Source organism: Eutrigla gurnardus, assembly GCF_963514095.1.
Source record: "Eutrigla gurnardus genome assembly, chromosome: 16".
Classification (NCBI taxonomy): Eukaryota; Metazoa; Chordata; class Actinopteri; order Perciformes; family Triglidae; genus Eutrigla; species Eutrigla gurnardus.
In genome coordinates, this window is record NC_139927.1 from 4,904,556 (window position 1) to 4,929,700 (window position 25,145).

Here is a 25,145-nt window from a genome sequence, read left to right on the forward strand (position 1 = left end):
TAATTAGTTCTCTAACCTGCTGCTTGTTTGGGAGCGTCAATCAAAACCGCCAGAGGGCCAAAGGTTGGTCAAAATGGAAGGAAACTAACAAATATTACATAAACACAGTTACATTTAGGCATTTTATTTGATCCAAAATAAAGGTTGGGGTGACTCAAGCAAATTTAATAAGCAATAAATGACCTTTAATTTACTGTTTTGGTTAATTATGGGCTTCTTTGCTTCCATCATCCTTCAGAATACAGCTAAGAAACATTGAAAATACACATTTAGGTGTTTATTTTACTACTTATTTGCATTAGATTACACCTTATTAGCATATTCAAACATTTAATTTAAGAAAGGCTGTCATCCAAATAAGAATTGGCTTAATGTAAGTAATCTATTTGGGAAGTTTCACATTGATATCTTTTGTTAAGCTTTTCACCGTGTCTTCAAAATGTTTGTAATTTTAAATATAAAGGCAGTTTTCTCTCGAGGGAAGGTATTTTTTCCCCCTCTTTGCCAGAAATCTCCATTTACACCGATCTTCACAGTCCCATTCTTATTTATAGTCTGAAGATTATTATTAATTCTATTATTGTATCTCCTGAAAATATAGCAAAAGTAGATTTTTATTGCTGCTGACAGTGTTTTGTGATTAAAATAAGATATAATAAACATTCCCTGATTCTAATAATAACCCGTCTTCATCATCGCATCATCATATTTAGTAAAACACTTATTTAAACACATGTTCAGTGTAATACAAAAGACAAATACCTGTCTTTAGTGACATTCTTGAGTCTATACTCATCTCTCTTTTAAAAAAAGAAAGAAAAAGGAACATAGAAGTGTTGTTGGTGTAAAGCGGACCACCATCTCCCCCCTTTAAATCTCCTTTATTGGGTTACACAGAATCAAACCGTGACAGTTATTTCCACACCTCTCACTGTAAAAACACTGTTTCCATTTTGCTTTGCTCAGCTTATTTTGACAATTAAATCTGCAGGATTTTACATCTTCCTATTCTTATTTATTATGATGCACTCAGGTGCTCCACTCTGATTGGTTGCTCTCGGTCAAGGCGAGCACACCTTTACTGGCATCTCTGTAAATTCTCATAAATAAATAAAAACGCAGCATTGTTTCATTTAAAGGACAAATCAATGATGGAGCTGACGTTGCCACCATCGGGCGACTTTCCTCCAGCATCCTTTCACACTTCATGCCCATCATAGTTTCTCACATTTCCATTGGCTGAAAGAAAAAGGAGAAACTCCTCGCAGTCTCTCTGGATAAATACTGAGGAGAATATTCGGTATTATCCGCATCCAACGAGCTTACTCGGGAGGGAATAATGATCGATATGCGCTCTGCTCTGCCGAGAGAAAGACACCTTTAAAGTAAGTGACGTAATTCGCCGATATGTTTTGTGTAAATGTATAAGTGAGAAGTGTTTTGTTGTTGTTGTTAATCGACATTGCTGGAGCTGAGCGCGATGGAGACGCAGATAACCCACAGGGAGATAATTGGATAGGCGTGTTTTGGTTTTTTTTTTTTTGGTTGTTAAAGGGAAACTTTTCTCCCTCTCCTCTGTGGGCTTCATGCTCCGAGCAAAAGGGGCGTTGAAGCGATTAACAGCAGGCCGCTGGAGCTGAACATACTGTGGGTGTAATTCATAAAAGTCATTAAAAGTACTTTTTTACATTTTTAAATTAAAGCTTTCATCTTATAATCAAGCTGCTGGCTATAATAAGACAAATATTTAAAATGTACGCCTATAATAATAATAATAATACTAATAAAGGTCCATATGAACGTGCATGTGTCAGTTTGGGAAAGTGAGTTATCGGGCTGGTTGTGCTGGGTTTGGGGGGTTTATGGAGGGTGGGGGTGGGGGGGGGTCGGTTGTCTGGCAGTCAGCTGGTCTGATAAATACAATGCCAGGCTTTGTTTTATTTTCGTGACGCAGAAAATTAAGGAGGCCTGAATGCGGAGTCGTGGCTGGCGTCCTGTAATCAGGCCAGCGCGTGCCGTCCGGATTATCTCGTTAATTTCTTACAGAACGAAGAAGAAGAAGACGAAGAAGAAGGAGGAGGAGGAGGAGGAGGAGGAGGAGGGAGGGAAAAAAAATCTCTCGGAGCCAATAATAATTAATGGCTGGGTATTTATTATTGAACGGATGTGGAGCGACCGGTAGCCGTGACAGATTGAGGAGTGGCCGTTATTGGCTGTATAAAAACGGGGAGTCCCGCGTGCCAGAGAGAGAGGAGCACCCTGGGAACTTTACTCTACAGGTAGGCGTCCACGGAAACGTGAGGCCTCAGACAGATGCAGATGCATTAGCTAGAACATATAAGGACTATTAAACATGGTTGTTATTATTAGGCCGAATAATTGCCTTAGCCTCTAGAGAGATTGTTTACATTTTAATTGTGCATAATTATTCCCAATTAATTATTTATTGTCCATATACATATTTAATATACCTAAACCGGTAAAAAAAAAAATCGAATTTAATTTACACGTGTCTCGTATTTATCTCGTATTTATATAAATATGATTTATTAATTTATATAATATGTGAGATCGGAATATTGCTGATTATCCTTGTCAATATGATTTGTTACATTCCTTCTATTTGTTTGTTATTATGTACAATTTTAACGAATTGTTATTGAACATATTACTTTAATAAGATATAATGTGATGTTGGATAAAAGTGAAATATGAGACCGAAATTAACGTTTTAAAAGTAAAACTTTTAGATAAAATCCACCGGGCCATCTCCTTGTTTGTTTAGATTAAGATTAAGTGCTCCTCTCTAATCAACACTTTTCGATAGTCTCACCTTCCAAATCTAATTACCGAGCGCAATTCATTAGGAGAGGAGGGGAATGGCCGCGAGGAGTGTCAATAATATGTCACAATTCACTCTGGGGAAGGCATACATGTCTCCAATTATTCGCTAAAGTTGTCCTTCGTATTTTAATTTCGTTACATTTGAATGTACAAGGGTTTTAGTGGAGAGCGACAATAAGACCCCCCGACATATAGAAATGAAGATGCTCGGTCGTATTTGAATGAGCGCTCAGTTTGCAGCATGGCTTCTTTGTTTGTTCCCCGAAGTCTTTTGTTATCAGCATTACTTATCGGTCAACAGTGGGCTTTGTTTCCGCAAATGGCCCCCCAATCAGCTGTCTATTTAGCTTCGCCTAACCTGTGGGTATATGCTAATTGAGAGCCCGGTTGGAAGCCCAAAGAGAGTGCGCATTTTAACGACAATGTTTTGTTTTGGTGGTATGGAGAGGAGTGTGTTTGGGGGTGGTAAGGGGCGGGGTTATAGTAGCAGTTAGTGTGTGTGGTGGTGGTGTTGGTGGTGAAGGGGGGGTGGCGTAAACGCCTGTCAGCCAGACAGAGCATCCTCAGTCCAGCAGGGACAGCTGGGGGTCTCCTCTCGCCTTTAAGAGCCCTGCGAGTCCGAGGACGCCCACTTCTTTAAACCCACCGGTGGTGCGTAAAACTCCTGCGGACTTAAACCCGAACCCTCAACACCATTCAAACCTTCCCCGTTCTGTGTCCTGCTGCAGGTGGACGACGCGACCCCCAAAAAAGGAAACGACGGAGGATTAAATACGCGATTTTTTTCTGCGACTATAGTTTTTTTTCTCCGTATTTCTTCGCATCAGTGCCACCCTCGACCGGCCGCCAACATGATGTCCTATCTGAAGCAGCCGCCGTACACAGTGAACGGACTGAGCTTATCCTCGGGAGTGGACCTGCTGCATCCCTCGGTGGGATACCAAGGTAGAGAAACGTATTAGAAATTAACTGCATTTGATTATAAGTCATTTTTAAATCATCCATATTATTTTACGCATTATTTACGCACAGATGAGCGATTATTTTAATGAGCATCTAAATCAATTAATCAATAAAGAAGTAGCTTATATATTAAATTACGAACGGTGTTATTTTGTTTCTTATTCCCATGTATTTATTTACCCCCCCTCTTCTTATCAGGAGCCCCTCGCAAACAGAGGAGAGAGAGGACGACCTTCACTCGGGCCCAGCTCGACCTGCTGGAGAGTCTGTTCAACAAGACCCGGTACCCCGACATCTTCATGAGAGAGGAGATGGCCTTAAAGATCAACCTGCCCGAGTCCAGAGTGCAGGTGAGACCCTCCTCCAGCCCTCCACACGCACACAGACCGAGTCTGCGTATCATGGGGGGGGTCGATAATTGGTCTGTGAAGGGCGAGACGCTCCACTTCAGGGCGAAGTGTCCTCTTCATTGTTGGAGGAGTGCTCGATAACAGTCACTCCTCCAGGCGATCATTTCCTCCTTTGCTGTATTGGTTTCCTTTGATTCATTGCTGAGTTAAAAAGGAAATTTATGAAAAGCCATATTTTCAGAATAAAGAAGGTGAATATAATGAATAGTCTGGGAGGGAGGGGGCATGGCATATATTTTAATGTGATCACTTTACAATTTTTTCCTGTTTCCATTAAATTGAATTATGTGTGGGTTGTTTTAATTAAATGTATTTAAACGCATTTATTCTTCCAGGTGTGGTTCAAAAACCGGCGAGCCAAACATCGCCAACAGGCCCAGCAAACCCAGAGCGGAGTCCAGAACAAGGCAGTCAGCAAGCCGGTGAAGAAGAAGAGCTCCCCGGTCCGAGAGGCGAGCTCCGAGAGCGGAGCCAGCGGGCAGTTCACGCCGCCCTCGAGCACCTCGCTCTCGGCCGTGAGCAGCAGCAGCAGCGGCGGCGGTGGCGGCGGCGGCGGCGGCAGCGCGGCACCGGTGTCCATCTGGAGCCCGGCCTCCATCTCCCCGCTCTCCGACCCGCTGTCCACCTCCTCCTCCTGCATGCAGCGCTCCTACCCCATGACCTACACGCAGGCGTCGGGCTACAACCAGGGCTACACGGGCTCCTCGTCCTACTTCACCGGGATGGACTGCGGCTCCTACCTCTCGCCTATGCACCACCAGCTGTCCGCGGCGGGGTCCGCGATGAGCCCCATGGGCGGCAACGGGGTGTCCGGCCACCTGAGCAACGCGTCGTCGGCGTACGGGGCTGCGGGTCTGGGCTTCGGCAGCGCCGCGGACTGCCTGGACTATAAGGACCAAACGGCCTCCTCGTGGAAGCTCAATTTCAACGCGGACTGTTTGGATTACAAAGACCAAGCAGCGTGGAAATTTCAAGTGTTGTGAGAGAGAGAGAGAGAGAAAATAAAAATAATTAAAAAAAAGAGGGGGACACTTTCCCAAAGCTGCAGAGACGCGAGGTGAAATCCCACCAAACCGAGGGCCGCAACGTCTACCTCGGGGCAGAGCAGATCAGGACTGCCGGCCGGTTGTCTCACATGTTGGGTTAACTTATTGAACATTCACACTGACTTCTCCCCAACTTTGATCAAGGACACGGAACAAATGTGTTGACCAAAAGGAAGGAAAAAAAGAAAAGAAAAAAAGGATCAAAAGAGCGAGAGATCCAAGACTAACTTGGATCAGTCTGAGGAATAGGTCAGGGTTTTTTATAAGCTCCTTAAAGACTCCCCTCTTGTCTTTTTTTTTTTTTTTGGCACACTGAAGGCCCCTTTGATCAAAGCGTTGTGCATGAGTGTGTGTGTGTGTGTGAGTGTGTGTGTGTGTGAGAGAGAGAGAGCAGCTGATGTGAACCTGGATGCACTATTAATTTATGAGAAATGTTTAAAAACTAGTTATAAGAGACAATCAGTCCGTTTGCTGTGTGCTCACACCATAAATGTCCCGTATGTTTTTTTTAATTATTTCCCTCCCAATGTGTTAGATTTCTTCTTTTTTTTTTTCCAATTGTGATTCTTTGTACCACCTGTATGCAATTTCACCCCCCTCCCCCACACACACCCTCCTCCTCCTCCCCCCTCCAACTGTGACAGTTTTTTTGTTTTTTCATGTCTCGAGTGTTCAATGATAAATTATTATGACGACATATTCGTTGAATTAAATGGGGAGTGAATCGAGCCAGCAGCAGGCCAGCGAGCTGTTTGAGCTGTAAAGCGCTGCGAGGAGGCCACGGACACATGAAATAACAATAAAGACCATTTGACCTGACCCAAAAAAAACCTGACTGCATGTGTAAATGCGTCTAAATCTTTTTGTGTTTCTTGTATCACCTGTTTCTTTACACAACAAACCCCTGGAGGAGGGAAACCCCATGTTTATATTTGACCCTTTGGGATGAATGTTATATTAAAAGTGTTAGTAAAACAAGCATCCTTGTGATGATCACATGTCATGATAATTTGCCCACTATTTCACATTTCTACCAGATCACAGGGTTCGTGCTTCCCGTCCAGGCAGGGAGGAATGCGAATTATGTGAGAGCTATGTTAATCCCGTCTCATAAGGAGGATAATCCAACTTTTTTTAAATTTTTTTTGATGGCTGTTCTTTGGTTCAGGGGGTGCACTGATCGCCGGTTCACACGGAGGAAATGTGAAAATGAGCTCTGAAGAAAAAAGCAGGAAGAAGTGCACGCTTAGGCCTCTAACAATAGGATCCATATAAAAGTGGGTAAATTAATTAAAACAACGGTATATTTTTCAGGAAAAATAATCAAACAAATCTATAAATTGCATCAGATAATCTGCATATATACGTGGCGATCAAAATCATATAAAACGTTTAAGCCTTTGGTCAAAATGAGCTCCGTCAGACATCTGTTGCAGGGATTGTGATTAAGTCCCGTGTTGTGCGTTTGGATTTGTGTGGACATAAAAAGCCACGCGGTTCAGGTTTAGTTTAGGGAGAGTATATGAGCCATGCAGGTCCAGGGGGCTCGTGGACGGATTAAGGAGAGAAGAAGAGAAGGCTCGTGCTATCGGTCTAATTAGGATGTGACAGGAGCCGTCACAGAGGCTTGCTTAATAACTCTGGCGTGACTTTGTGCAGCCGTTGACGTGCTCCGTTTGACCCCCAATTAGCAGCCTAACACGACACGCACAATTACAGAGCGCAGTGTACAGCGTTACTGCAAATTACCAACTGTCTTATTTATATACATATATATACTGTATATATGTACAATATGTTTTTATTTGGGAAATCACAAAAGATTTGGAGTTGGCCGAGACCACGCAAACATTTACTATTCCTAAAAGCTTGATCTAAATAAAGATGTGATTAATGCAGACAAATAAAAACAAATAAAACACAATGAACAAAACATCCCCAATTGATATAATTGAGCCAAATCCATGTGTCTATAACGATTAGATTTCCATTTTATTCAACATCACAATCATATAGAAATAATAACAAAAAACCTGCTTGTAAATAAATTGAACTGGATGCATTTTGTCACATTTCTAAATGATATATATATATGTATTGATCCCAGAGTCCCATTCAAAGCTTCAACAGGTTCAGTAGAAGTCAGCAGAGAGCAGTAAGTCAGCAGGAGGACCAGGGGCCCCCGAGGATCCATTCGGTTTTAATTAGAGCGGGCTGAAGGGGACATGTGGCTCCGGCAGACGCGCTTCATTAATCCTCTCATCGCGTTTGAGGATGTCGAACAATAAAAAAAAAAGGAGCCTCGGAAGTCCTCTACTTGGCTGAAGTGACCGCACATTTTGTCAACCGGTCGGCCCCGAGGACGGGCTTTATCCAAGCGGCACCGCATCGCTACTTTACCGGGGATTTCCTGGTTCTCCCCGCTGGTGGAGAGGAGACCTGAACCCCGCAGGAGGGCCAAGCCGAGCCGAGCCGAGCCGAGCCGCTTAATACTCTGCACCAAATATGTAACTCAAGCACATAAACACTGAGGCAGCCAAAATATGAAAAATAATTTGTTTTTATTGGAGGCCCAAACAAGTTAGATAAAATATACAGTGCTGTATGCGTTCATTTTTAAATTGCCTTGTAGGCTTTAATATAATTCGTAATAGCATTCAATAACATCATGTTAATTATCAGTGTTATCTACATATTAAAGTAAGGCCTATATGATCAGCTATTCAGTTATTTATTTATTTATAGTAGTATATTTATCGTTCATGACTTTGTATTTTGCTACCTTTTCCTCATTTGCTTCATTATCTATTTGACCATTTTTACATTATTTCACACCGTTGTTTTTAAATAAAGAACAAACATGATTTAAAAATACATATTTACTTCATAAAGGAGGTTATATTATAAAAGCACATTTGGCAAAAACGATTGGTAAGTGGAGATTGTATCTATCAACATCTATGGCTATAATAGTAAAAAAAAAAGTAAATATATGATAAATATTGTGCTGATTTGGTCGATATCATTACAGATTCATCCAATATGAGCTCTGCTACTGCATATTTGTCTTACAGTCAATGTAAATTAATGGGGAATGGGGCTTTTCATTATCTTTTTTAGACCGTAACTCACGATAATATTCCTTTTCTGTCAAATAGAATTCTGAAAGCCTTTTTAAAAGCAGACGTGTCTGAAAAGTTTCACCTTTTTTGCATTTGAATCCACGTGAATCCACACTGGCTGATTCATGTGTGACAATATTTTAGATTGGCTTCATATCAGCTTTGAAAAACCATCACACGCATGCAGCCGTTACAGTAATCACTTTACGTACTGATTGTTTCTTTTTTTGAAAGTCAGACCAATGTAACGGCCCCCGTTGGGAACAAACCAGTATGCCAATTATTGTGTGGAGATATAGTTGAAGGCATGACATCAGACATCAAGGACCTTTTGTGTCGTACAATCCGTGATTTAAAAGAAGCTTATCGGAGTTAATTTAACTACGCTGCTCGCCAGTTTATCAATGCCACTGACAGGCATGTTCTGTCTAACGGAGACAGAATTAGTGAAAGTACTGGGGCAGCGGGGCAACAGTCGTGAATACATGAATAACCGCCATTTGGTAACGGACCTGATTTCACGACAGCAGTTGCCTTGAAATAAGCACAAGATGAACTGAATTCAGTTTCTTTCATGAAGACAGGAACGTCGGAGTTAAACGGACAGTTTTGTTGGCGAGGAAACAACTAAAGACTATTGTTATGCATAAGCATGTGTCCTACATTCCCAGAGAGACGATGTCTATCACATATCGACACAGCAATGCATACATAATTCATCTGCATAAACAACAGGATCTCATTTAAATGACTGAGACAATAGTGTTGCTGTACTCGTCAGACTGGCGGTTGAGGAATATGGTAAATGGTATAAAAGTATAACTCTTCGTGACCTTCTCCCATCTGCGTTAAGCCGTGTAATGTCGCGAGTGATTTCATCTCACGGATTATACAATTTGATGAGATTAAAGACTCAATTCTTTCCGACGCACACGCTAAAAATGTTGCCGTGCGATGGTTTAATGGGACCGGTGCAAAAAAAATAATAAATCGCTCTTTTAATTGGAATCCAGGAATGTCGAGGAAGGAACTGGTTGTGCTCTAATGTAAAAAAAAAAAGCACTGTTCTCACATTTGGACATTTTTTCATGAAAAAAATTGAGTTCCTCGAGCCATTTTAACTGTAAAATCCCTATTATTGGATAGAGTGACATTCCTGCATTCAAAATTCTACTAAATATTATTAGTTAAATTAATTGACGTATCATAAGTGAGAGAAAAAAGGCCTGTGACTGATATGTATATAACATTATAGATTGTTAACACTGTAGCATTAGGGGTTGTGTGATAAACATATTTAAAAATAAATAAATATTGATATCAGGTTCATAATACACATACTATAATAATGTGTAAATAATCCAGCACCTCTTAAAGGGTAACTTCCCTGTTTTTTTTTAACCTGGAAACTATTTTCTCACCTTTTTGTGTCTAAGTAACTATGGCAACAACTATTTTTGAAAGCTCAGATTGTTATTATAAACCTGTGCATCCCCGTGTTGCACAATATATATAAATAAATGATCAGATCGATCTGAAATTTTTTTGTCCACATCGTCGAAATCGGCTAAATATTCAGCCAACTGTGTGCAACGACATTATGGAAAGGACATATAAATAAGACGTTTTTCTGACCTTTGGCTTTCTGTCTGTCATCGTGTCATGTGACTCACCGCCGGAAGGAGTTGAACAAGGAGGCGTCCGTGTTGTCGGTCACCTGTTGGGAGCACAGAAAGCCTAGTTATTTAACCGGTCGCTCACGGCTGAATATTTAGCAGATTTCAAGACTTCGGAACTGGATTTCTTCACTTCTTGACTTCTCGCTCAATACGGGACTCATTTCACAAATGTTCTCCCCATTAGTCACATTGACACAAAACATTAAATAATGAGGTTGAAAAATCCCGAAGTTACCCTTTAAATCATCACGCTTTTGTACAGTTATGGTTACAGACTCTCTCCAACTGCCTACACTCTTACTTTGTCTCTAACAGAAAGCATTATTATTTTTGAATTGGCCAGAATAATCATGAAGTCAGATATGGTGACAGGCCTATATGTTGCATCAATGTGGAGCTAATTTCAACTACTTAATACTGTTGTTGTTGTTGCTTTTATATACTTATATTTATATCTGTAGTAGTAATATGGTTATGTATGTCTATTTCTGTGTGGATTCTGGTTCTCTATATTAATATAGAGTTTAGTAGTTTAGTCCAGTGATACCCAGCTTGGGTCTGGGCCTCTCCAACGTTTTTATTCTAGGAGATTATCATCGTATCTTATTTATGTAAAACTGTCTCAGCTACATGTAGCGGTAGAGTGGTATCAGAGTATGGAGTAGCAATGAAATTAAATACAATGAAAACCGTCATGTAAAAGTAAATTTCACTGACTGTCAACATAGGCATACAATTAGGTGACGGTATGTGTCATTTTTATGATGAGTTTTATACATTTTCATACTTGTTTTGAGGAGGCCATTGGGACACAAGTGATATATGAAGTCAAAGTTTTCCTTTCATGAATCAACGCTGATTTGACTCCCGTGTCCCCGGAGAGTTTGGCATCACCGTGCGTGAAATCAGGATCACGGAGCCACGTGTTGATGACGACGTCCGTTCGGCCCTTTTCCAACGTACGACGGAAACTGCTGCAGAAAACGCTCACGAACCGGACCTCCCGAAGTGCTCCTCCAATAATAATAGCTGCTGGCGCCTTCTGTTCACGCTATTTTTGTATCACGAGCAGGGCACACTGCACGCGTGTGACACTGACAAACACCAAAGCATTTTGCTTACAAGACGACCATGAATGTGCATTTCTAGTTCTTCTAGAAAAATCAATTAAGTGCTGTTTGGTTTCTCATATCTCGTCAACTTTTTTTCAGTAGAATAATCGCAGACTATAAGAAACCCCTCCGTAGATTCCAGCATGAGCACGGTTCCTGCTCTGAATCATAATCTGCATCGTAATCTGTGCATTAATCTCAGCCGCTAATAACTCAATTTATGTTGAATTAACTGATTTCCAAAACTTGAGCCTGTTATGAACATGTTTCAAACCTCTTATGAAGGAAAAAACATGAGTGAAATGTTAAACTAAATTACTTCCAAGTGTGTGTGTGTGTGTGTGTGTGTGTGTGTGTGTGTGTGTGTGTGTGTGTGTGTGTGTGTGTGTGTGTGTGTGTGTGTGTGTGTGTGTGTTGGGGGTGGTAAGGATTTCAGTATCTCCACCATATGGCTGGAATTACACATGTGAGCCAAATACACATATTAATAATGCTGAGATATTGTCATTTGAGGAAATAAAGCACTGTAAAAAACACACACACAGAAAGCTGATTATAGGTTTAAAGTAAATCCAGCATATGTAAAAAAAAAAAAAAAAAAATCATAGAATTACTGCATAAAGTTAATGCCTAGTTTCTTTCTCTTTTTTTTTTTTTTAGCTGCAAAGAATCCATTTAGCTTCAGGACCTGACGACCCCGGATTATAGTGGACACTGGACATCCAGCCAACAAAGCACTCTCGCCCTTATGAGAACAAACCATTAGCAGGAAGGGGGCAACAAAATCATAAATCTCCTTATAAGAGCAAAACGGGAGATGTTGTAATAGCAGATTACATGCATTTACTGTAATGGCCAAATTTACATCCATAAGCCGAAGCTAAAAGCATTTGACTCAAACAGTCGATTGAAGGGAAGTCGGCAGATACACAAATACTGAAAATAAAAACACACACCTGCACAGTTCGTTCAGCAAACTTTGATCCGAACCGCTTAATCTGAACCGTCCGTGTTATTTGGCTCAAGAGGGATGATAGATGTTGAGTTTGTTGCTGAGAGCGCTGAACTGAAATCCCCAAATGGTACATTACACCATTTAAAACCTCTAATTTGAGCCCGTTCACATGGAAACAGGCAGAACATATCTTGACTCAAGGTCCACTTACTACCTTTCTTCTGGAGCTTTCAGGTCTTCTCAGAGAATGGACTTTGAAACTTAACCCCACAACTTTCTAAAACCCCAATTAAATAGATTTAATGCCAATTAATAGTCTAGATTTATTTAATTACTGAGATATTTTTTAACGCTTCCGAACACATCTCTAATGATTACGATTTTTAGAATTAAAAGTGTGATTCTTTGTGGTGGATGCTCAGTCACACAGATCTGTTGATCTCGTTAAGTTGACAGAGTTCAGTGTTAATCAGCTGAAATGATGACATCTCTACACCTCCATCCATCTCCCATTACTCTTAATTATATGTCTCTCTCTCCCCGAGGTCACATCAGGGCCACCGGCTCACTAAGTGGACAACTTGTTAAACACACATGCAACCTCAACTGCCAAGCCTCTCCTCTCCCTTTACAATAAAGAGGTCAAAGGTCAAGGGGCCCTCCTGTTGCTCGTCTAGAAAACCGTACAGTGTGTGAAACGACATACATCCCTGCTGCAATTAGACAAGCAGGACACGATTTATAAAACTGGAGGCTGAATGACAGGCCTGATGATGATGACGGTTTCCCCCCCCCGTTTCCATGGCACTACTGACCTTCCTCCTCACGCCCTCTCTGTCTGGGGCAGATGGAGAGGCAGTACAGTATGGAGGAGGACGGATGCAGAGTTTGTTGACAGATGCCCCTCTCTCTCTCTCTCCCCGCCCTCGCCTCGGCCTCGGCCCACCTGTTAAGGGCAGCCGTGATCGCCCGGAGGCGAGCGTGACTGTTTGCGGACGCACGCCGCGAGGAGGCAGCCGGGGAGGGGCGGCCGGCAAAGGCTGGCACGTGCTTCCCTGCGGAGGTCTTTTCTCCAGCTACAAGTCTTGTAACAGGGGTGTGTGTGTGTGTGTGTGTGTGTGTGTTGCATTAGGTGTGTGTGTGTGTGTGTGTGTGTGTGTTGCATTAGGTGTGTGTGTGTGTGTGTGTTGCATTAGGTGTGTGTGTGTTGCATTAGGTGTGACCACAGGTGTTCCCTATGTGTTAATATAAAGCACTATGTGGAGTGTGTAGGGAGCATGGATGTGTTTATGGGTTTGTGGATCAATCATATGTGTGTGAGCGTGTGTGTGTGTGTGTGTGTGTGTGTGTGTGTGTGTGTGTGTATGTGTGTGTGTGTGTGTGTTAGCGTGTGTGTGTGTGTGTGTGTTAGCGTGTGTTTAGGGGAGCAGGAGGAGTGTGCCCTCCTTGCACCCCCACAGCCGCCACACGCCTGGCCACCTGCTCTGGGATTAGAGAGCATGCGGATTACACGCGTCACAATGGAGATACACAAACACAAATATGCCTTCGGCCAACAAAGGACGCACACACACATACACACACACACACACACACACACTGGACAGCTTCGCTGCTAATCGCTTTTAGCATCTTCAATATTTCGATAGTTTGTGGAACAATGACGACCGGACGCAAGCGGTCGATGTGGCAGATGACGTTTACATTAACGTGGAACGATGCGTTCAGGTGCAGGAGGAGAACATTCTGTGCTCCTGTCTGTGGATTCATTATCATGCATGTTTATCGAGGATTAATGTTGCTTATTGCAGCGTTCACTGGACTTGTTGTTTCAGTGGGTTTTAACATGCGTGTCTCTCTGTTTGTGTGTGCGTGTGTGTGTGTGTGTGTGTGTGTGTGTGTGTGTGTGTGTGTGTGTGACCCACAACAGCGCTGTCCTACTTTTCAACCATAAAAACACTGTGACGTCAACGTCAACAGAACGGTCCTCAAAAACAGAACATCAACGCCAACAAACAACAACAGCACGGACGTCTTAAACACAAACAACTCTCATTCATGACAAAAAGATGGCGTCGGCGTTTAAAGGCCACGCGCTCAAAGTCACAACACTCAAAGATGACTCAACGCACAATGATATTGTAATATTTCCGGCCTTTATAATACGCCTTTGCACTCCCAGAGCATTTTAACACAGGTATGTTCACATTCTAGTTACTCAAAAGCCTCATGCAGACGCTAAAGGGTCTAAAAGCAGAACAACTTCACCTCCACAGCTTCGCCTTCAACCTTTCTTTTTAGATCCCCCAACTGCATTAAATCAATTAAATCAATGAAGAGCCCCCTTTAAAAATCCACTCAAGGAACGCAATTAGGGTAAAATGAATAAAAAGTAAACTACACAACATTCAAAGTAGATTTGAATGTGTAAATTTGAACAATTATATAAAACATCTGTATGTTCTATATGAAGTCTACAGCGAGCAATCTCTCACACATAAGACAGGGACGTGAATGAAAAAAATAAACCTCACTGGGCTCGAGAGTAGCCATCAGTTTCCTGCATGTAAATTAAATAGTCACCGCTGGAACATTTGCTTTTGTACAGATGATGTAATTCGGCGGTTCGGTGTCATCTAAATCCATTTTACTGACAAGTTTGAACAGAAATTACAGTAAGGTGATGTAAAAGGATGCCAAGATCCTGATGTTCCGCCAACGAAATGAAGTGAACGTAAACTACCGGCGCTCTTTTTTTTAAATCTTTGACATCTCACACTTGTTGTGTAAGAGCCCCCCCAAAGGCATGGGGGGGATCTTCCGCCACCGTCTTCTTCCCCCTCTTCCTCACCTCCTTTTTGCCCCACTGGGTCGGCGGGTTTGTTTTGCTAATGACCCCATCCCGTTATGACCTCATTCACTTTGCGCTCGGTAATTGGTAGCACACTGACACACTGCGGTGTTGGGGGAGGGGCTCACACGCTGAGGGGGTGGGGGGGTCCCATTGTAAACATTCCTCCCTGACAAATAAGGTATTGTTATTGATGATTAACAGCAATGAGGGGGTACTGTATGTGTGTGTGTGTGTATGTGTGTGTGTGTGTGTGTGTGTGTGTTTGGCCAGGGGAAAGGATAATGAGGCTGATGTATGAATGATGATGACAAGGGAGGTGTGAGCGCAGATTAACCTCAGCGTGGAGGGAAGTGGCAGCAATGAGGATAAGTGATGTTGACAGAACATTTTTTTTTTTTGCTAACGGTGACTCTCTTCTCATCTTAAGTAGCTGAAATGCAACCGTGAGAGGCGGCCGAGCAGCTACAGTAGAAGAGATCGACGTTTCGTCCTCGTTTGAATCAGACGGCAAACCTCTGGGTGTCAATAGTGAACTTCTATAGAAGTTATAAGTAATTCTTGATTTATTACCTTATTTAACACTGTAAACATGAGTTTATGGTCTCCATCAATGGTTTCAAGTCTTACTTCAACATTCATTAAAGTATGGTCCCATTTAGAGTAGCTTAGACGATAATGCAGAGACCTTCAACAGGAGGTCCGTGACCCCGTGGCCCGGTTCAATAAGCAACACAATTTTATACGATATGTAATAAAGTGTGGCTACCTTGCAATTGACAATTAAAAAAATTATCTTTTTGGTATCTTAAAATGTCGTATTCAGCATTCGGTTGTACGAATGCACCAAATTCTCGGGTCATGTCTGGTTGTTAAAAATATGACGACAGCTAAAATGCTGAATTTCAAATTCAAAACGGCAGCCCACACACACCAACGACTGATGACTATGTCATGGTTTGAATATGCGTTACGCCGCAAATTAAAGTTCTTTATAAACGGTGCGATCGCGGCATCGAGGGCTCTAAAGATAAAGATGTTTGCAACATACAAAAGAGCAACTGTTTCATAACCAAGCAGCTTTTGGTCCTCACAAAACTCTCTGGCACTGCTGATGTGACGATGTTTTGCTTTGTGGATGTGAGCTCTGGAGAAGAGGAGCTAGCCAGTCGGGAAAAAGTGGGTCATACATTTGAAACTGATAATGTTGATAATCTATGAACCATCCAGCTGGTGGAAAAACATGTAAATTGACCTGCATCTATACATCGCGTCTTTTTCCCAATCACTCAAAGAGCTTTACACTACATGTCAAATTTCACCCATTGACACACACACACACACACACACACACACACACACACACACACACACACACACATTCGTACACCTACAGAACAGCCTTCAGGGACAATTTGGGGTCCAGTATCTCACCCAAGGACCCTTCAACATGTTGAATTTTGGGCCGCAACCACCCACTTGTGTCTCCATTAGGTGCAGAGCCGTTACTATAAACAATTAATCAAGGGGCATGGGGGTAGATTATTAATATAGACTGTAGCTCCAAAAAATGCACAATAAAAGGAGATATTCATAACAAAGACACTGGTTATTATAGTACATTTTGAAGATTGCACCTCAAACTATGAACACAGAATAATAACTAGTGATGGAGTATTTTATCATTTATGTATTGCTATCTTTTATAAACTGAATCACAGCACCACCGCTGCACAAAGGGAACAGTTCAATGTGCCGCACTAATGTGGTGGATATCGTTGTTATCTATGACAGAGGTGAATCAATTCCCGTTTCATCCTCCAGAACTTTCCTTTGACTCGCACATGGAGACCTCTCTTCAATGGATGGAAGGCAAATTATTAGACTTGTAATGTGGCACAAAATTATACCTTCAAGGCGTGTGTGTGTGTGTGTGTGTGTGTTTGTGTGTGTGTGCTTAAGCGTTAAGTGGTTGCATGTCTTATGTGAAAAATGCCTGGGGCCATTCATGGGTTTCTCTAACACGTCTGTCTACATGCCTTTATTTAAATTAATTCAAGGGGAAATGTAACATATCGTGTGTGCATGTGTGTGTGTGTGTGTGTGTGTGTGTGTGTGTGTGTATGTGTGTGTATGTGTGTGTGTACACACTAATACACCCCACTGAGGAAAACCGCCATCAATTGAACATCAAAAAAGTAATGCGATAGCTATCGGTGTTAATTATCATCTACTATGTGTAATTACGCAGACATTATCATTAATTATAAAGCATTTATAAATCAATTAGCATGTATTAGGTCTCCTTTCGGTCTGTGTGTCTGTGTGTGTGTGTGTGTGTGTGCGTGTGTGTGTGTTTTAACAGCATGCTCTGCAGCAAAACGGATTTGTCAGGTTAACAAAATGTTCTGCTGCTGTTGCATTGCTTGTGTCATGCAGGTAAGCAACCGCAGGAAGCCTCCGAACGACAACAACAACCAACACGGGATGAAAGTGCCTTCTGCTTGTGTCTGGTTTATATCCGGGAGAGAAAAAAAACAAACAAAAAAACGCAAACACACACATGCACTTGCTTTTTTCTTTTCTTTTTTTTTTTTTTACTTTTAGTGGGTGGCAGCAAAAGTCATCCCGGCAAGCTCCCCTCCTCCTCATCCTCCCCCTCCTCCTCTCCTCATCCCACTATCACATCGGACAGGGTCTACTTATAGTACGGCGCCAGAGAGCAGAGAATGGGGAAAGAAAGGGTATTATGACAGTGAGGAGAGAAAAGAGAGGGAGCGGGAGAAAAGAAGGGCAGACAGGGTATTATGAGCGAGAGGGATGAGAGCAGTGAAGGCATTTGGAGTCTTTATTCGCCTTCCTAAGCCACGGGCTCCGCTCCCAATCCGATTGGTCGATACGGCCAGCCATGTAAATGAAATGCAAAGCAGAGAGACCCTGACTTCCCTTTGCCAATTTGTGGGGCCCATTCTCTCTTCCTCCGCTGATGGCTTCCTTCTTTTATCAGTCTGTCTTCCTCTCAATGTGACGCCTTTCTTCCTCAGTATCAAAGCCTGCCGCCTTCAACCTCTCTCTCTCACTCTCTCTCTCAGAGCTGAACTCTGCACTTCTCTAATGTTCAGCTCGAAGGATTTAATCCACGCTTTTTTTATTTCCTGGGAAACTCCAGTGGTGATTAAGCATATGCTCTTTTGCATGTGTGCTGCTCTGTTTGTGTGCATGCATGTGTGTGTGTGTGTGTGTGTGTGTGTGTGTGTGTGTGTGTGTGCAGAAGCAAGTTTCCTCACGCTCTTCACATAACACAGGATTTAAGGCCATTAAGAGTTTTCCTCAGCTGCATGAGGCTACACGGCACAGCTCTGACCCGTTCTGAACTTCCATACGTTATATGTTTATATCAAAATACTCGGACGGGGACCCTCCTCCACCCAGGGATCTCCATCACATCCGACACTAAACTCCACCCAGGGGGTAGAGCACCAGTAATGGGGGCTCTGGCTGCGTAAAGCTCTTGCTGTGAGATTTAGGTTACCGTTTATTTATTTTTTGAAGAGTCTAATCAGCTCCAGCAGTGTTTTTTTTTTTTTCCCCTTAATGGGAAGGGACGGTGGGGTGACAGGCCGATAGATGGGACGGGACTGATGACAGCTTTAAGTGCAGACAAATGCCACAGTCTGTCCCAGATTAAAAATGCCCACTACTACTGTAATCCCTGTAGCGCTGCCAAATTGGTATTTCCTTCCCTTCCCTGAGCTGAGCAGCCCTGAATGAGCAGAGACCGGGACAGGACGAGAACGAGCATCACATATAGTGACTTGTGAGGCCTGATCTGACTAAAGTCGTGGCCCCGTGTGTTGGAGTGGAGGGAAATTCTCTTTGAAACACTTGAAACACATTTAATGCCAAGAATCATTACTAAGAAACTAGTTTCAAGAATTTGTTGAGCTGGTGATCACAAAAGAAAAAAATACCGCGTTCGAGTTCTGAGTGTGAAGAGAGCTGAATATGAATAATTCTAAGTACAGGTGATCCATATCGAATATGAATTAGAGAGAGGAAATATAGTAATTACTCAAGATAGATAAAAATGTAAGAATGGAACAAAATGGAGAGCAGAGGGAAGTAGTCCGGTGGTCAGCGCCTTTTCTCAGAGACTGTTCATCATGCAAACACTGCCACCTGCAGGCTGCTCTTGAAGACACAGCCACTTCATAACGCATGCTCAAAAAACAAACAAAAAAAAACATGCACAACACCCAATATTAGGATAGAAAATTCAGTTTGTGTGAAGAGGAATCTCTCTTTAGAAGATATTGAAAAACAGTATGCTGTAAACTGATAATAACTGATAATACAAATTGAAAATGAAGTAAAAACATAGTAATCACCTGCCTATATTTTAATAAAAATGTTGAGTGTTTAGTGTAATGCATATAATGTAAGACCTCATTACATTTTGTGATAACCTTGCATCATGATTTTGGTGGCAATTATTGCAATGAAAAATTCAAAAACGTCAAATAAAATGCAATAAAAAGCCAAAATAATCCACACGTAATCCACACTGAAGCTTGTGAAAACTCCCCCCCAGAGGTCCACTTGAAGTTCTTATTAAAAAAATACAATAATATATACATATGTTCATAATTACGATAGAAACTCACATTAGTACAGAGACCGAATGAAACCAGAGACTGCCCATGGTATCAACAACAAGCTCACTGTATTTATGTCTATCTGTATTTAGGCTAGCTCCCATCCATCCAAACTCCATTCAGAAAACAAGCATTTTAGAAGTTATTTGACTATCATCTTATGTACAGATTTAACACACCATGACTTTGTACTTTTTTCTAATTTATGTCAATGTATAGTTACTTCGGTATCCTTTTTACCCGTCTATTTAAATTAAATCACAACAACATTGATTATTTTGGGTTAATAGCGCTGCCGTGAACCAGCCGACGTGTGACTTGCTATTCACAATGAATGCAGCTCAATGATTTCACAGAGCACCTCTGGGTGATGTTTTGAACCTCTGGGTGCCGTTTGATTACCCATCGTATCCGAGACTTGACAACATGTACAACGCAGCGATTGTGATTATTTCAGCCATGATTGATGAAACATTGTCGGCGTCTACATGGAGGTATTTGTATGTGTGTGTTTGGTGTGAATACAGCTTAATCCTGTAGATTTCATTGTTAATATCTCACAACCAAAACTAAACAAAAAGTAAACAACAAACTATGTCTTTTAGGGGGAACCAGCCCTTTAACTCGTGGCGGGTCAACTCGTACTGTTCAGTGTACATCTGGAAATGTGTGTGTGCACCATGATTGGCAATGTGTGGGAAGCTTCTCTACAGCTTCCTAACGAGAAGGAGGAGGCCGACCATCACACACACGTCAGACGCACACAAACACACACACCCTCCTCATCAGCCTCTCCTTCCTCATCCTCCCATCATCCCTCTCTTCGTTGGCTCTCTCCTTCCCCTACCGACACCCCCCCCCCCCCTCCCTTCCACACTACCCAACAGTCCTGCCAAGCTGACAGCTCCAAGCTCCGTGGAAAATGAGTCTCGCTCGCATTACAATCGCGCAGGACAGATTCCATTAGCACTATCTGAAATTGAGCGCGGGGAGCAGAGAGCGGGAGGCAGCGGCGCGTGGCCTTATCAGAGGGAGAGGGTGAGTTCCGCCGACGTCACTAATCCACCGGGTGGGATTGAGCTCGCACACACACACACACACACTCTCTCACACACACACACAGAGAAAGACAACTTGGGAAAGACGCAGAACGCACGCACACTCTTTCATATACCGAAGACAACGGGGATCAAACAGATACCTACACACTAACAGGAAATGAAAGGCTCGCGAACGCCGACACGTACACGCGCCAAAAACCGCAACTCTCCCATTCCACAACGTGGTGAAAAGGACCACCATTTGCATTTAGCTAAAGGACATGATGAAACTGGTGGGAAACAGAGCAACTGTCACACAGCCTCCCTGTCTCTGTGTGTGTGTGTGTGTGTGTGTGTGTGTGTGTGTGTCTTTTTCTGAGGAGAGCTGGCAGGTCTGTTCAGTGCTGCTGGGATTTGTAACATGTCAGTCCGTCGGTTTGAGATGAAACTGAGCCTCTCTAGCGTTTGCTGTGTGATCGCTACCTCCCTGCTAGTATGCACTCAGTCTATACACACACACACACACACACACACACACACATCCTAGCATGCATACAAAGATATTCTACATATTCATGTCCACACACACACACGTGCACCACACATGACCTCCCCCCCACCCTCTATGTCCTCATCCTCATAGTTATTAACCCTTGACACATCAATCCAAGGGTATGTGGGTGTGTGATATTAGCTGTGTGTGTGTGTGTGGGAGGGAGGATGGGGTTAATCTTTATGTAGTGGGGATCTTTCACACAAGATCACTCAATTTAAATAGAGCGGGAGCACTTTGATGTCTCCAGCCCTCCCTCCTTCTATCCTTCGCTCTCCGTCTCTCATTCACCCGTCTAATTTGCTTCATGTTGCCCCCCCCCTCCTCCCTGTGCCCCTGTGATAAGGTGTAATGAGAAATGTTTTCAAAATGGCTCTCACCTACCATGCGATGCTAATTGGGCGTGTGCTTGATACAGCCACGAGAGGAGAGTGCTCATCCGTGAGTGTCGAAAGGTTGCTGAGGAGAGAAGGGGAACACTTTAGTTTTCCAACCATGAGTGCTTAGCAGACAGTAAAAAAATAAAAAAGTGACACCCGCTTGCATCAACCGAGCAGCACTGAAAGCCCCCCCTCCCCCCTCCTCAAAGACACAAAGTAATAAGGGGAAATACCATCTTCATTAGTTGTCATTTACGGGGAATTACGAGGACGCGTCCTCGGGGCTGTTATTGGTCACGCTGAGAGCGAGCAGCGAGAGTCGGCGAGGAAGAGGAGGAACTTTGGGAAGATGTGGGAGTCAGAGGAGCGTTTGGCCTATTTTCAGTCAGCAAGCACGAGGAGGAGGAGGAGGAGGAGGAGGAGGAGGAGGAGGAGCACTGGGGGAACAAAATGGGGAACAGGAAAGAAAAATTAGTTGGATTTCAACACAAATGTACTAAATAAAATCAAACAGGAACATTTAAAGACAAAATAAAAACAAACTAACGGGAAGAGGATCAAACATGAAATCAGGGCTGCAGACTTTAGGAAATCCCAAATATAAATAAAAGAGTCACATTTGGTTGAAAATAAAGAAAATGACAAGCCTAACACAAAACCTATATAGGCCTGATAACCGGCCTACATTAGCTGGCATTAAACTAGCTAGACTAATTTAATAGTTATGTTTAGTTATGCAGGTTAAGCATTCAACTAGCTAGCACATCTAAACATAACCATTAAATTGGTCTGCAGTAAACAACAACAGACTTCTGTTCACCAGGGAACAAAGAGGATTAAAGCAAGTCATTTATCAAGCTAGCCGTTTGGATTTCACTAGTTTCAGAAGCTAAACTAGCTAAAGAGTATGTAAACAAAACAACACAAAGCTAAAAGCTACTACAAGCTACATGCTAAATGCTACATGAAGTTAAATAATGTTTATGGTGAAGAACAGACGAAATATTGGTTTAGTATCTAAATAGGAGAAACTTACCGCAAGTTGTTTGATGTGATAAAAGTGGTGCTACATGATAGCCAACATGCTACATACGTTCACGTTCAGAACGTCAAACGGGTGGGCGGGGCTTACCACTGCGTCATTTAACTGCGCACTTTTTTTTAGCTTTGTTGTGACACATTCCGGTGTAGATGAATAGTGTTAATACGGTCATATAGACTCTTTGATTATTTTAACCTAGGTGTTAATTTGCATACACTTGCTCTATCATAATAATAGAGGACCAAAGTGGTTGCCATAGCAACAGAATGGCAAAAGAAAAAGCATTAATATCTATTTAAAATAAAGATATCGTTAAAGGATCAGTTTACGTAAATTAGTTATAATGTTCACTTCAATCTAGCTTTGCAGATAACTGTAGTTTTTTAGATAGAGGTGTATACCACTTCAATGCATGTGAATGTGATTTCATCGTCATTTTAAAAATACTGAGGTCATGAGGTCTTCACCCAAAAAATAAAAGACCAGACAAGTCTAAAATGTTTCTTTTATTATTTATTATTATTTTTCATATCGAGTTATTGTTAACTGTTTAATTATACATATAAAATTCTCCAAACGAAGGCCTTAATCACACTGCAAGGAATTAAATGGTAATGGAGAAACACAAATCCTTTAATTATCAACCTGAGCGTATTCACGTGTAAACAACATGGTCTAAAATACTGGACTCGACCATTAAAACACCCACCATGTGCAGGTTATTGACAGTTAAATGCAAAGTGAGGACATGACCTCGGCGCTCACCTTGCTTTACTAATGCTGCATATGAAATTAAATGGCATCATCTCAGCGGTGATGTGAGCTAGGCTACATGACAGGCGTTGGAACAGATTTTCTCATCTGTCCTGTTCTCAGTCACATCCAACGTTGGGCCTTCCCTTCCAAACGAGGCAGGGTGGGAGACCACTCGGTGAGAGACACGAGACAGTCCGGATTACCAACCCACTGCCACAACATCACCTCCCTAACAGGATAACACAGCATCATAAACTCCATAAAATAATCAAACTTATTACGACTCTTAACCCCCAGTTTAATACATTCTGCTCAGCTTACGTGCGCCGGCATTCTCTGCCAGTCACAAAAGAGAACGGTCTTATAAGACTAGAGAACACAGGACAGCAGCTTGTGATGCCTTAATATATTGGCTTTAATTGGATTTGTAAATTATGTGGCTAAATTAACACTTCCTATGGCTCAGTGACTTAGTGAAATGTGTAGAAGGGAAGGGAAAAAAGAAGTGAAAGTCTTAAAGTTAATTAATCGTCTGTGGCCCCCAGCTTAATTAAAGTTTCCCAGTGTTTGTAGTTAATGGGTGGATTGATGAAACAATGGCATGAAGGCCCCCTTGTTACCTCCAGAGTGAGTCCGCAGAGACCAAGATATCCGAGCCGTTTGATTAACACTCACACATAACGACTCAGATGCCCCGTGTTCTCCTGCACTTGTTCAAGCCTGCTGTGATTGTGCATAAGATGAATGCATGTAAACACACACACACACACACACACACACACACACACACACACACACACACACACACACACACACACACACACACACACACACAGTCCCCTTCAAACTTCCCAGCCACAGATACTCATTACTCCCCATTGAGGGTTTCAGATTAATTAGCTGGGATCAAAACCTACAAATCCCTCCGCTGAGAATTGAACTGTATTTCTAACCCGGCCTCCATCATCTATGCTAGGTCCCATGAAACACACACACACACACACACACACACACACACACACACACACACACTGAGCATGACCGTAGAAACCTGCAAGGGAGCCTCAGGGCAGGAAGGAGCTGATGGGCTCCCATTAGCCCCGCCCCCTAACCTTTTTGTGCAACACGTACAGTATTTCCTATGATGGGATATTTCATCTCTGGGCTGAACTTTTTTAAAAGAAAACATTCAAAATGAAGGAACCTGTAGCATTTATAAACAGAATCTTAAACGTACTACAGCTGGAGTTTAGTTTGGTTTAGTATGGGAACATCATTTTGTAGGAGACAGGTTGTCCTGGTAACAAGTCTCATGATGAGTAGAAACAGCACGTTGCAGGCTGGAAAATATACATGTTTTTTTTACATTCGTCATATACAGACACAATATTTAACGAGGACAAGCCCCAAACCAAACCCTCTTAGGCCCTGAAGAAATTCCTTGCTTTACCTGGTTGGTAATTCAGCCTCGAAATCAGACAAACAGCTTCAAACGACATCAAGCATTTCTTCCAGCTCTTGTATTTCTGACCACCAAGTCTCCCTTACATCCAACCATCATGCAGTTTTCTCATCTGTACCTCCCAAAAAACTTTTATCCCAAACCTATTTGTACTGTGAAGAAAAAAAAGTTAAAACTTTAACTTTCAACAGCAAAGTTTACCTTTTTGAGTTCTCTGAAAACTGCCAAATTGTTATAATTAGAATGAGAATTTTGGCAAACGCTATCTCACCAAA

General features: G+C 42.3%; 2 protein-coding genes across 2 annotated transcripts in view; one reads left to right on the forward strand and one right to left on the reverse strand.

Annotated features, from left to right (window-relative positions):
• Window positions 1-25,145, reverse strand: part of slc25a47a (solute carrier family 25 member 47a) — a 486,107-nt gene that overhangs the window by 11,174 nt on the left and 449,788 nt on the right. The gene's annotated exons all lie outside the window — the stretch shown is intronic.
• LOC311026963 (homeobox protein OTX2-like) lies at window positions 3,600-6,219 on the forward strand. The gene is made up of 3 exons (XM_084030693.1): window positions 3,600-3,789; window positions 4,006-4,157; window positions 4,553-6,219. The coding sequence occupies exons 1-3, from the start codon at window positions 3,696-3,698 to the stop codon at window positions 5,198-5,200; spliced, it is 894 nt and encodes a 297-aa protein (XP_083886819.1). The 5' UTR covers window positions 3,600-3,695; the 3' UTR covers window positions 5,201-6,219.